This window comes from Acomys minous (assembly GCF_964271855.1).
Source record: "Acomys minous genome assembly, chromosome: 10".
NCBI classification, from domain to species: Eukaryota; Metazoa; Chordata; class Mammalia; order Rodentia; family Muridae; genus Acomys; species Acomys minous.
In genome coordinates this window covers 68,625,947-68,637,756 of record NC_140491.1, presented here as the reverse complement: position 1 = coordinate 68,637,756, position 11,810 = coordinate 68,625,947, and the positions used below count along the sequence as shown (strand labels likewise).

The 11,810-nt window shown below is 52.4% G+C and overlaps 1 protein-coding gene across 1 annotated transcript; it reads left to right on the top strand.

Moving 5' to 3' along the window:
- The first annotated feature begins 3,318 nt into the window (after positions 1-3,318).
- On the top strand, positions 3,319-11,168 carry TOR1A (torsin family 1 member A). The gene is made up of 5 exons (XM_084799983.1): positions 3,319-3,582; positions 3,914-4,179; positions 6,893-7,068; positions 7,173-7,300; positions 10,573-11,168. The coding sequence occupies exons 1-5, from the start codon at positions 3,402-3,404 to the stop codon at positions 10,821-10,823; spliced, it is 1,002 nt and encodes a 333-aa protein (XP_084656109.1). The 5' UTR covers positions 3,319-3,401; the 3' UTR covers positions 10,824-11,168.
- Positions 11,169-11,810: the final 642 nt, after the last annotated feature.

The following is an 11,810-nucleotide window of genomic DNA, read 5'->3' as shown; positions in this document are numbered from 1 at the left end:
CGGCCTAGGCTCATCTTAGCCTTCTTTTTTTGTTTGTTTGTTTGTTTTTGTTTTGTTCTTTTTGTTTTTGGATTTCTGAGACAGGGTTTCTCTATGTAGCCTTGGCTGTCCTGGACTCTCTTTGTAGACCAGGCTAGCCTCGAACTCACAGCGATCCTCCTGCCTCTGCCTCCCGAGTGCTGGGATTAAAGACATGTACCACATCTTAGCCTTAATATGCAGCAGAGAATGACATTGAACTTGTTACCCTACCTTCACCTCCAGGGTGCTAGGAGTACAGTCAAGGGCCAAGATGCCTGGCCCCAGTGACTTCTGTAGACACTTTGCCCTCAACAAGATAGAGCGTAACTCTCCACTGCCTACATGTCGGCCTTGCACACTGATGACTTCTTTCCAAAGGTCCAGTGAGCTGTGAGGATGCAGAGGGAACCCCACCGAGAGGAAACCCAGCCGCTGCCTGTGCTGATTAGTTTTGGTCAGTGTGACACAGACCTACTTGCACCTGGGAAGAAGATCCTCAGCTGAGAAATCGCCTGCAGCAGATTAGCCTGTGGGTTGTTAGGTTGACTTGTTTGTTTATTTATTATGGTTTTTCAAGACAGGGTTTCTGTGTAGTCCTGGCTGGCCTGGACTCAACTTTGTAGACTAGGCTGGCCTCGAACTCACAGAGATCCGCCTGTCTCTGCTTCCCGAGTGCTGGGCTTAAAGGTGTGCGCCAACATGCCCAGCAGGCTTTATCTTAATTACTGGTTGATGGGGGAGGGCCTAGTGTACTGTGGGTATTGCCACCTCTATGCACTTGGACGTGGGGCTGTATAAGAAAGGTAGCTAAGAGGCCTAGGGGGGGTGGGAACACTGGCTGCTCTTCCAAAGGACCTAGGTTCAGTTCCCAGCACCAACCTCGCAGCTTCCAACTATCTGTGACTACACCCTCAGACATGACTGTAGATAAAACATCAATGCACAGAAAAGAAACGTAGCTGAGAAGCCAGAGGGAACAAGATAGTAAGCAACATTCTCCGCCCCCCCTCCTGCCTTGCCCCCTCCCCCCCCCCCTTCCCCATAATGATGTGTGTACCCTGTAAAATGAAATAAACCTCCCATAAGTGGCATTTAGTCGTAGTGTAACTGACAGCAAGTTAGGACTGTCTCAGCAGTCAGAGTTGAGTATCAGCTATCCAACCAGGCTAACGATGTGGCCCTGGGCAGGATGTGATGGAAATAGCACTTTACTTTGGCAGCTCCCTTCCAGAACACTAGTCTAATGATGAGAGAAATTTCAATAGAGGGACAACTGCAAAGATTTTCAGGACAAGGGTATAGCTCAGTGGTAAAGCCTACGTGCAAAGGGCCCAAGGTTTAATCCTCAGTAATGGCATCAACAAAACCAAGCCTAAACTGGGCGTGGTAGCACAGACCTTTAATCCCAGCATTTGGAGACAGACAAGCAGATTTCTGTGAGTTCAAGGCCACCCTGGTCTACAAAGTGAGTCGGCTACAGGCAAGGCTATTACATAGAGAAATCTTGTCTTGAAAAACCAAAACAGCAAACATAAACTTTGTTTTTAACAAACTCTCAGAAGTTAGATTTTATCAGTAAGGACTCAGGAGCCAGATGCTGGCTCTGTTAGCTCAGAGAGGCAGAGAAAGCACCCAGCTGACTTTCCTACTCAGCCAGTAACCCAGAAGAGGAAAAAACCCAGGTCCCCACACCATCTCAAAATACCCTGAAAGGCCAGGGCGTGGTGGTGCATGCCTTTAATCCCAGCACCTGGGAGGCAGAGGCAGGTGGATCACTGTAAGTTTGAGGCCAGCCTGATCTACATAATGAATTCCAGAACAGCCAGGACTACCCAGAAATCCTGTTTCGAAACAAACCAACCAACCCTGAAACTGAATGTCCCTCCCGTCTACTTCCTGTGTGTCTCTCTATCCATCTGCCTGACTTCCTCTTACTCTCTATGGTTTTCCCCCCTATTATTTACACCCTGTCAACTGGCTGCTTGCTCCACCTCTTGACCTATGGCTGATTTTATTTAATTCAAGCAGAAAGCTCTTGAATTAAAGATGTGCTGCTACAGCTGAGCCACACCACAACTAGAAACAGGTTTCCAATAAACAATACAATCTCAGGGTTCACAGTGGGATCAAATATCCTGCAACAAAAACAAAGAGCCTGGAGAGATGGCTAACAGGTTAAGAGTGCCATTCTTGTACAGGGCCTGTAGCCCAGCCCCCACCACTACACCCAGAAATCTAAAAATGAAGTCGAACAGAAGGTCTGAGGTATAATTCCATGAATCATTTGCCAACAACGCATGAGGCCCTGGGGTTCATCCTCAGGGATCCCCTTCCCTAAGTGTCGAGTATGTCTCAAAACTCAGTCATTTAAAAAGCAAGGCAAACAGCCATATGTGGAGGTGCAACCTTTAATCCCAGCACTTGGGAGGCAGAGGCAGTGGATCACTGTGAGTTCAAGGCCAGCCTGGTCTACGAGGCAAGTCCAGAACAGCCAAGGCTACACAGAGAAACCCTGTCTCAAAAAACAATAAATAAATAAATAAAAAGCAAGACAAGTGTCACAAGCACCCAGAGAAGCTGAGGAGGCAGCACTGTGGGGATCTGAATGGGTTCCCAACAAGGTACTGGGTAAACTCTGGGCTTCATTAACAATAGTTGTTCATGGGTTTTTAAAAAGTGTAACACAGATGCCAAACTTTTATTCATTTTTGACACGTTGGCATCTAACTCTAGCCCTGGCTCTCCCAAGAGTTCATTGTATAGAACAAGGGTGGCCTTGAACTCACAGAGATCCACCTGCCTCTGCCTCCCAGAGATTAAAGGGGTATGGTACAATACCAGCCCGCAAATGTCAGATTTTATTTTTATTTATTATTTTCTTTATTTTGAGACAGTATTCACGGTCTCAAACTCATATAGATGCCCCAGCCTCGGCTCCCTGAGTGCTAGGGTTAAAGACGCACACCACCCACCTCACCTGGACCAAATGTGAGATTTTAATAATAGGGAAACAAGTTGGGGAAATCATATGCTAGTCCATTACATTAGCCTCACAATTTTTTGTGTATTCATTTAGGTATTGTGTGTATGTTTACATGAGCTTATGAGCACCACATGCACGTTGGTGCCTGCATCATGTATTAAGAGCGGTTCTAAAACATTCTGCCATTTGATGGGGCCGAGGGGGCGGGGAAGAACAATCACCATCACCTGATTCTTATAACGTCAAGGTTCAGAAGCAAAGAGGACTTTGCCCTTTACAAAGATGGCCGCCGGCTAGCATCAGGAGACGGCCTGCCTGGAACAGGAACCGGAAACGCGAGTTAGTCGGTGCGCGGGCACGGTGGGCGCTGGGACGCGCAAGCCGCGCGGGTCCGGGCATGAAGCTGGGCCGGGCCGCTCTGGCCCTGCTGCTACTGGCTCCGTGCTTGGTTCGTGCGGTGGAGCCCATTAGCCTGGGCCTGGCCCTGGCTGGCGTACTCACAGGCTACATCTCCTACCCGCGTCTCTACTGCCTTTTCGCTGAGTGCTGCGGACAGAAGCGGAGCCTCAGCCGGGAGGGTAGGCGGGCACCAAGGAAGGGCGCCAGGTGGCCGCGACGCTGCGGCAGGGGGATGGCTCCGCGGCCAGGCTAGGCTTTGGTTCGAGGCCTGAGAGATGAGCTGCCGGGGCCGGGGTAGGGTATCATTCCTGCGCGGATCTCACCGGGGCGGCCTCACCGCGCCTCTTCCGCTTGGCTTTGGGGCTCAGCCCGAGAAAGGGCAGGGTTCGCGGCACCAGGGGCCGTCAGCGCTCTCCAGACTAGGCTCCGCTGGCCCTGCCAGCCTGGAAATGGGTCTGCGTTTTTGCCAGCTTGTTTCTCTCCTGACCAGAGTGATCTTTCCTTTCCCAGCGCTGCAGAAAGATCTGGATAACAAGCTCTTCGGACAGCATCTTGCAAAAAAAGTCATCTTAAACGCCGTGTCTGGTTTCCTAAGCAACCCGAAGCCCAAGAAGCCCCTTACCCTCTCCCTCCACGGCTGGACAGGCACCGGCAAAAACTTCGCCAGCAAGATCATCGCTGAGAATATTTACGAGGGTGGACTAAACAGTGACTATGTGCACCTGTTTGTGGCCACGCTGCACTTCCCCCACGCCTCAAACATCACCCTGTATAAGGCAAGCGCATGAATTGACCGTCTTCGTTGATGACCCGGGTTTGGGGTTTCTCTGTTGTTGGGTTGGATGTGGGAATTCCACGTCAGTGAGCGAGCCTCAATATGGCTCTGCAATGTCAATTCCCCTTTAAAAGGTGTGGTCAGAGCTGCCTATTCTGGAGGCAGCGCAGACCATCTTCCAAAATGAAACATCTAGGGCTGAGGTAGCCTGGGGTGGAGCAGGATGTGCGAAGTTCTTCAGTTACAAATCTCCACCGCGTGGCCGGAGTGGTGGTGGATATGTGAGATACAAAGGGTTTGGGGTACATAGAGCAATTAGACCAACAAAGTTTTAATGGGTGGCCTCTAGGCTCGGTAACACTTGGCTGTGGCTGTGGGGACATAATCAAATCCAATTCCAGGGTCTTCAGGTCCCTGCGGATTGTGAAAAGGAAACGTGGAGATCTAAATTTGCTTTGACTCGGTCGTTGCAATCGACTTTTGGAGTTTAGCCCACGCCTGAATTTGGGATCTGTTGCTCCCTCCGGCTGTGCAGGCTGTCACTTAACCTCTCTGAGAAGGATATTTTTTGTTTTAGAATGGTCCCTAGCCCTCATTTGTGCGAAACACCCCCCAACCCTCCTCCCCCCTTCTGTTTAGCATCAGGGTCGCCATAACTGTGTGGCTTTGGGCAGGTTGCTTAATCCTTGTGCCTGAAGTCAGCTGGGCGTTTTCCTACACAGCTGTATTTGCAGCAGGCTGAGGCAGGAGGACCACATGTTTGAGGTTAGGCTGGGCTACACAGTGAGCCTCTGTTTTCAAACAGAGACCAGAGACAGGAAGAGGATGGAGGGAGGGAGGAAGAGAAAGGAAATGGGGCCAACAGCCTTTCTTCAGTGGCCTTGGGGAGGGGGTATAAAGCGGTGCTTAGGATGGTGTCGTGCTGTAGTGAGCGCCTGCACACGCTCTGTGATTCTGTTTGATTGGGCCAGGAGACTGGACAAACCTCGTCTGTTGGGTTCTAATGACCGAGTGAGTTCTGTGTAAATGTTCACTTGCCACATGGTGGTGGCAAGCCACTTGGGGTCTCTGAAGGTTCCTCAAAGGCTGTTTCTCAACCTTCCTAATGCTGCAACCCTTTAATTCAGTTCCTCATGTGGTGGAATATAATAACATAGGGTTATATCTCCTTGCTACTTTGAGGCTGTAACTTTGCTACTGTTACAAATCGTAATGGGAATATCTGATATGTGACAGGCCAGGGTGACCCACAGTTTGAGGACCCCTGCTTTAAGGGGCAGGCGGCCTGGTCTGTGCCTGGGGAGTTGCTGCTCACATTAGGCACAAATGGAAGAGTGTAACCGTGCTGCCAGGAGCCAATGGGAAGCCCCAAGCAGATGGACAGGGTAGCCACTGGTGCGCTGATTTCCCCTTCTCCCTTCAGGAGGAGGGTGGAAACGCCTGCACATTGTGTAGAGTTTGGGCTCAATTTTTCAAGCAAAATGATTGACGAAGTCTTTGCGTACCACCTTGATGGCTTGGGGTGAAAGGACTGGGCTGGGTTTTGCTCAGTGCTGCCCTAGAGTGACTGAGGTATCTGCCCCACCAAAACACCCAAGTACAAGTAAGGTGGGGGTTGTTTTATTTGAGACAGAAGCTCATGTGCTCATTGTTGTATCCTGGGCTATCCCTGAACTCTGTTAATAATAATAATAATAATACTGTTTCTGATAATAATAACAACAACAATAATAACATTTTAAAATTAATAATAATAACAACAACAATAATTATTGTTATTATTATTATATTTTTAAATTTTAGTTTGGGGTGTATTTGTTTTGGTTTTGTTGTTTTGTTTTGCTTTTCAAGACAGGGTTTCTCTCTGTAGCCTTGGCTATCCTGGACTCACTCTGTAGACCAGGCTGGCCTCGATCCGCCTGCCTCTGCCTCCCTGAGTGCTGGAATTAAAGGCCTGCACCACTACCCCCAGTTTTGGTTTTTTGTTTGTTTGTTTTTAATGATTTTTTATTTTATGTGTATTGGTGGTTTACCTGCATGTGTGTCTGTGTGAGGTTGTCAGATCCCCTGGAACTGGGGTTACAGACAGGTGTGAGCTGCCATATGGGTGCTTGACCCCCGGGTCCTCTGCAAGAGTGCTCAGTACTCTTTTTTGTTTGTTTTTCAAGACAAGGTTTCTCTGTATAGCTTTGGCTGTCCTGGGCTCGATTTGTAAACCAGGCTGGCCTTGAACTCACAGCATTCCACCTGCCTCTGCCTCCCAAGTGCTGGGACTAAAGGCATGTGCTGCCACCACCACCCGGCTGCGCTCAGTACTCTTAACCGCCAAGTCACCTCTCCAGCCCTTTGGTTTGTCTTTTTAATTTTGTGTATTTGTGTGTGCATGGCATAGGCCAGGGCTGGACTGAGCTCCTAGCCTGCGCCTGCTTAGTTCTATATTGTCTCAGGTAAGTTGCTGGAACGCTCTGTACCTCAGTGTCCTCTCCTGTGAGGGGAAAAGGGGTGTGTGTGTGTGTGTGTGTGTGTGTGTGTGTGTGTGTGTGTGTGTGTGTGTGTGTTTTTAATATTCACAGCACAGTGCTTTAGAACCTTGACCTTAGGGGGGGAGGTTGTTCTGAGGGCCTAGGTAGAAGAACTGCACAAAAACTAAGATCTCCAGAGGTGACTCAGTTGCCCCCCGGAGAGCTCTGAGCGGGCCCTTTTGCCCCCCCCAGGACCAGTTACAGATGTGGATTCGAGGCAACGTGAGCGCCTGTGCTCGGTCCATCTTCATCTTTGACGAGATGGACAAGATGCACGCCGGCCTCATCGACGCCATCAAGCCCTTCCTAGACTATTACGATGTGGTAGACGAGGTCTCCTATCAGAAGGCCATCTTCATCTTCCTCAGGTGAGGCTGTGGCTGCGCCACAGTGGGAGACCCTTGCGCTTGGACCTGGGGGGCTTTGGGGGTGGGGGATGCGCAGCCCCTCTTCACTACAGTTGTTCCTGCAGCAATGCGGGGGCAGAGCGGATCACAGATGTGGCTTTGGATTTCTGGAGAAGCGGGAGACAGAGAGAGGAAATCAAGCTCCGAGACATGGAGCACGCCCTGGCCGTGTCAGTCTTCAATAACAAGAACAGTGAGTACGGCTCTCCTTCCTGAGTCCTCCCCAGCCCTGCGCCCTCAGTCCTCCCCAGCCCTGCACCCTCAGTCCTCCCCAGCCCTGCACCCTCAGTCCTCCCCAGCCCTGTGCCCTCAGTCCTCCCCAGCCCTGTGCCCTCAGTCCTCCCCAGCCCTGCGCCCTCAGTCCTCCCCAGCCCTGCGCCCTCAGTCCTCCCCAGCCCTGCGCCCTCAGTCCTCCCCAGCCCTGCGCCCTCAGTCCTCCCCAGCCCTGCGCCCTCAGTCCTCCCCAGCCCTGTGCCCTCAGTCCTCCCCAGCCCTGCGCCCTCAGTCCTCCCCAGCCCTGTGCCCTCAGTCCTCCCCAGCCCTGTGCCCTCAGTCCTCCCCAGCCCTGCGCCCTCAGTCCTCCCCAGCCCTGCGCCCTCAGTCCTCCCCAGCCCTGCGCCCTCAGTCCTCCCCAGCCCTGCGCCCTCAGTCCTCCCCAGCCCTGCGCCCTCAGTCCTCCCCAGCCCTGCGCCCTCAGTCCTCCCCAGCCCTGCGCCCTCAGTCCTCCCCAGCCCTGCGCCCTCAGTCCTCCCCAGCCCTGCGCCCTCAGTCCTCCCCAGCCCTGCGCCCTCAGTCCTCCCCAGCCCTGCGCCCTCAGTCCTCCCCAGCCCTGCGCCCTCAGTCCTCCCCAGCCCTGCGCCCTCAGTCCTCCCCAGCCCTGCGCCCTCAGTCCTCCCCAGCCCTGCGCCCTCAGTCCTCCCCAGCCCTGTGCCCTCAGTCCTCCCCAGCCCTGCGCCCTCAGTCCTCCCCAGCCCTGCGCCCTCAGTCCTCCCCAGCCCTGCGCCCTCAGTCCTCCCCAGCCCTGTGCCCTCAGTCCTCCCCAGCCCTGTGCCCTCAGTCCTCCCCAGCCCTGTGCCCTCAGTCCTCCCCAGCCCGAGAGTCAGACTTATGTGCAGTCTCAGTGTTCCTGGCCCTGGCAGAACCCAGCATCTGATAAGGAGCTGCAGGAGGTTTGATAAACACAGAAGTTTGGGCAGCACCATTGGTCGGTTGGTGGAGACGGGGTTCCTTCTACATTCCCTGTAGAGGAAAAGCAGGCAGCTGAACCAGGAGAAGGCTACTGTAGGTGGCTGCAGGGAGGGTGGTGACTGGTCAGGCCTCTCCCTTTGCAGGTTCCTAGAGCCCTGCCATGGCCTTCCCCGTGTAGCAGACCCTTGACCCCTTGTTTGATCCCGTCTGCCCTCCTGCCTTGTGGGGTAGATAGATGCGTATGGTCTGTCTTGTACAGAGGACACAGGCTCAGTGAGGAGCTTGCCAGCACCAGGCAGCCCGTGCGAAGCCTTCATCCTGTCCTCAGAGCTGTTAACTTTCAGCTCAGCTGCCTCTCCACCTACCGTCATGCAGACCTTTGACCTTTAACCCCAGGAGGCAGACAGTCATGAGGGTGACTCACTGGTGATCTCACCAGGTCTTTGCTGTTGGGGTTGCTGAAGGTGACAAAACAAAAGGCCACGTCCTCACTGGAAACATGCTCAGCAAGAAATCCGAGTGGAAGTTAGGTGGCCAGCACCGTGTGTTCTTATGCAAATGGAATACTACTGAGAAAAGACACACATTTGGCTAAGTGTTGAGAAGTCTTCTCACTAAAAGGATGACTGCACACAACAGGAAATACAGACTGACGTGGCAGCGATGCATCAGAACACTGCACGCATGCGTGCGGAAGAGAGGACCTCCTGCAGGGCTGTAGATGGGATAAGAGACAGTCGAGCACTCTGTCACAGTGGTGGACTGTTGACAGTAGTGCTGGGGTGGACAATGAGAAGAGCAGTCTTAGGAGGCCAGCCTGGCCAGAAGGAAGAGCTAGGAGACATTTGACTGAGGACACACGCTCAGCTGACTCAGTTGGCTGCATATGGGTGGTTTTGCTTTAATGTTGTTCAGACTCAAACCCAGGGCCTTGCACATGCCAGGTAACTATCCTACCACTAAGATAAACCCCAGCCTTGCTGATGTTTTTAAGGCCATGTGTCCATCTGAAATCACTAGTTTTGCTGGGCACTTGGTGGGTCGGGTGTTTGGGTCCTTGGCATTCAGGTTGGGCTCTCTGCACAGCTTGCATTGGGAGCCAGCGCACAAAGAGTAGTGGGTTAAGTAGGACATCAAGACATATCAAGAGCTCTTGGGGCATCCAGCAGTTGCTAAGTCAGGTGTTCTCAGGACTGAGCCATGCAGAGAGAGCTAGGCTTCTGCAGGTATGCACTTGCCAGACTCCAGACCCTTGCAGTACTCATTCTTGCCTGCAGGGGGAGTTGTTGCCTGTGGAAGGCATGGTTTGGGCACTGGCAGTAGCCGTGGTTTCCTTCTTCATTGCTGGTCCAGCTTTGGGAGCTCTGGGGCCAGACTCTAGTTTCCTATTGGAGACTGCCTGAGTCTGTCTCTGGGGATATCCCCCTTAGCTCTTTTTTGCACCTCTTGCAACGTGTCCATCAACTTCTCACACACTGCCTGGGTCCCAGCACACAGTGTGATGCATGCGGCCCTCCAGTCGGCCTGCCATCTCTAAGGTACCCTGGAGAGGCCTTTCCAAGCCCACAGCACTAAAGTGTCCTTTTAAAAGCGTTTTTGTGTTTTTCATTTTTTGTGCATGTGTGTGCATGAGGGTGTTTGGAGATGGTGTTGTATCCCTGGACCCAGAGCTACATGTGGCTGTGGGCAGCCTGATGAGTGCTGGGACCAACTCAGGGCCCCTGCAAGGAGCAACACATGTTCTTATGTGTGGCCCTGGCTGGCTGTCCTGGAACGTCCTCTGAACCAGCCTTTCTTCAAACTCAAGAGATCCGCATGCCTCAGCCTCAGGAGTGCTGGGATTAAAGGCATGTGCCATGACCACCTGATGTACCCTAAAGGTCAAAGGTCTCCCCTTATGTCACCCTGCAGTACTACAAGGTAGTGTTTGTAGGCAGTTTCAACTCCTGTTTTCTTCCTCCCGGTATGGAGATGGGCGGTGTAGGGTGTGGTCTCCTAGCTCTATCTCAAAGGCCGGCCTAATAGTTATGCTTGATGGACAGATCAATTGTTTTCTTTTTTATAAAAGTATTTATTTATTTTTATGTATATGAGCATTCTCCCCACAGGCCAGAAGAGGGCATCAGATCACATTATAGATGGTTGTGACCCACCTTGTGGTTGCTGGGAATCGAACTTAGGACCTGTGGAAGATCAGACAGTGCTTTTAACCTCTGAGCCATCTCACCAACCTGGATAGATCAGTATTAAGTGGCACCTTTTTTGCCTTTTTCCCAGGTGGCTTCTGGCACAGCAGCCTCATCGACCGGAACCTCATTGATTATTTTGTCCCCTTCCTGCCCCTGGAGTATAAGCACCTGAAAATGTGCATCAGAGTTGAGATGCAGTCCCGTGGCTATGAAGAAGATGAGGACATTATAAGCAAGGTGGCTGAAGAGATGACATTCTTCCCGAAGGAGGAGAGAGTCTTCTCCGACAAGGGCTGCAAGACTGTGTTCACCAAGCTGGACTACTACCTGGACGACTGAGGCCAGCTGCCCGGCGCGCTGCAGGTCCACTCCTCCCCCAGGGAGACACCCGGACACTTCCTGCTGAGGTTCCCAGGAATTCCCTCAGGGACTGTTTCTGCTCCTCGACACCTGCAGGTGGCCATGCTGTAGGGACCACAGACACAGAAGCAACATGGACCCAAAGCTGCTGGGGCCTCTGGAGAGGGTGAACCCAGCTCCCAGCCTGCCCATTGTAGGCTCATGATTTTTTAAAAATTATGTTTTAATTTCATGTGTTTCTGTTTTGAGGCAGGACAAGAAGGTTTTACTGCAAATGTGATAACATTATTTAAAATGGTTTTTAATATTATGAGAAGCCTTTCAGCTGTTGGCTCTGTGTGTCTTCTGAAGCCATCAGGCTGACATCACCAGTGTTTGTGCTGCAGAAGCCCAAGCATGGCCACCTGCTGCATCAGTGGCATCTCAGGGACAAGGGACTGTCTGTCCCCAGGGAGCTGAAGGCAGCCCTGCCAGGGGCCATGCAGTGGTTAGGTGAGCCTGGACCACAAATGTGCCCGAGTGCTGTCCCTGGACTCCATAGTATAGTAAGACAAAGCAGCTCAGCGTCACTATGATGTCAGGCAGGGCGGAGCTTGGGTAGCCTTGTTTTATGCAACACATGAATGCCTGCCAAGGGGTTGGGCTCCTCCTGTAGGTGTGGTGGCTGTTCAGGGCACTCACAGGGCCTATGTTCAAAACTAGGTCAACTGTTGGCAGGGCCACCCTGCCTCTGCTACCAGCCTGGTCAGGGCCCCTTCATAGGTGGCCCAGGGCTCCCAACTTCCCCCAGTCATGTCAGGGCTGAGGGCTCGTTCACTGAGCCCTAATTGAGGGGTACAGGGTGCTCTGTTCTGCTGTGTCCTGTCTTAGAGGTGGCAGTGTAGGACAGGGTGGGTACTGTGTCAGGGAGCAGCAGATGAAGACGGCTTATACTTCTGAACAGGAAGAGCCAGCAGCTGGGTCTCC

Bases quoted from the DNA above. Each gene is read 5' to 3' on its own strand.
- TOR1A (XM_084799983.1), top strand. From the start codon at position 3,402: ATGAAGCTGGGCCGGGCCGCTCTGGCCCTGCTGCTACTGGCTCCGTGC. The intron at 4,180-6,892 runs GCAAGCGCATGA...TGCCCCCCCCAG, and splicing joins CAAACATCACCCTGTATAAG to GACCAGTTACAGATGTGGAT. The intron at 7,301-10,572 runs GTGAGTACGGCT...CCTTTTTCCCAG, and splicing joins AGTCTTCAATAACAAGAACA to GTGGCTTCTGGCACAGCAGC.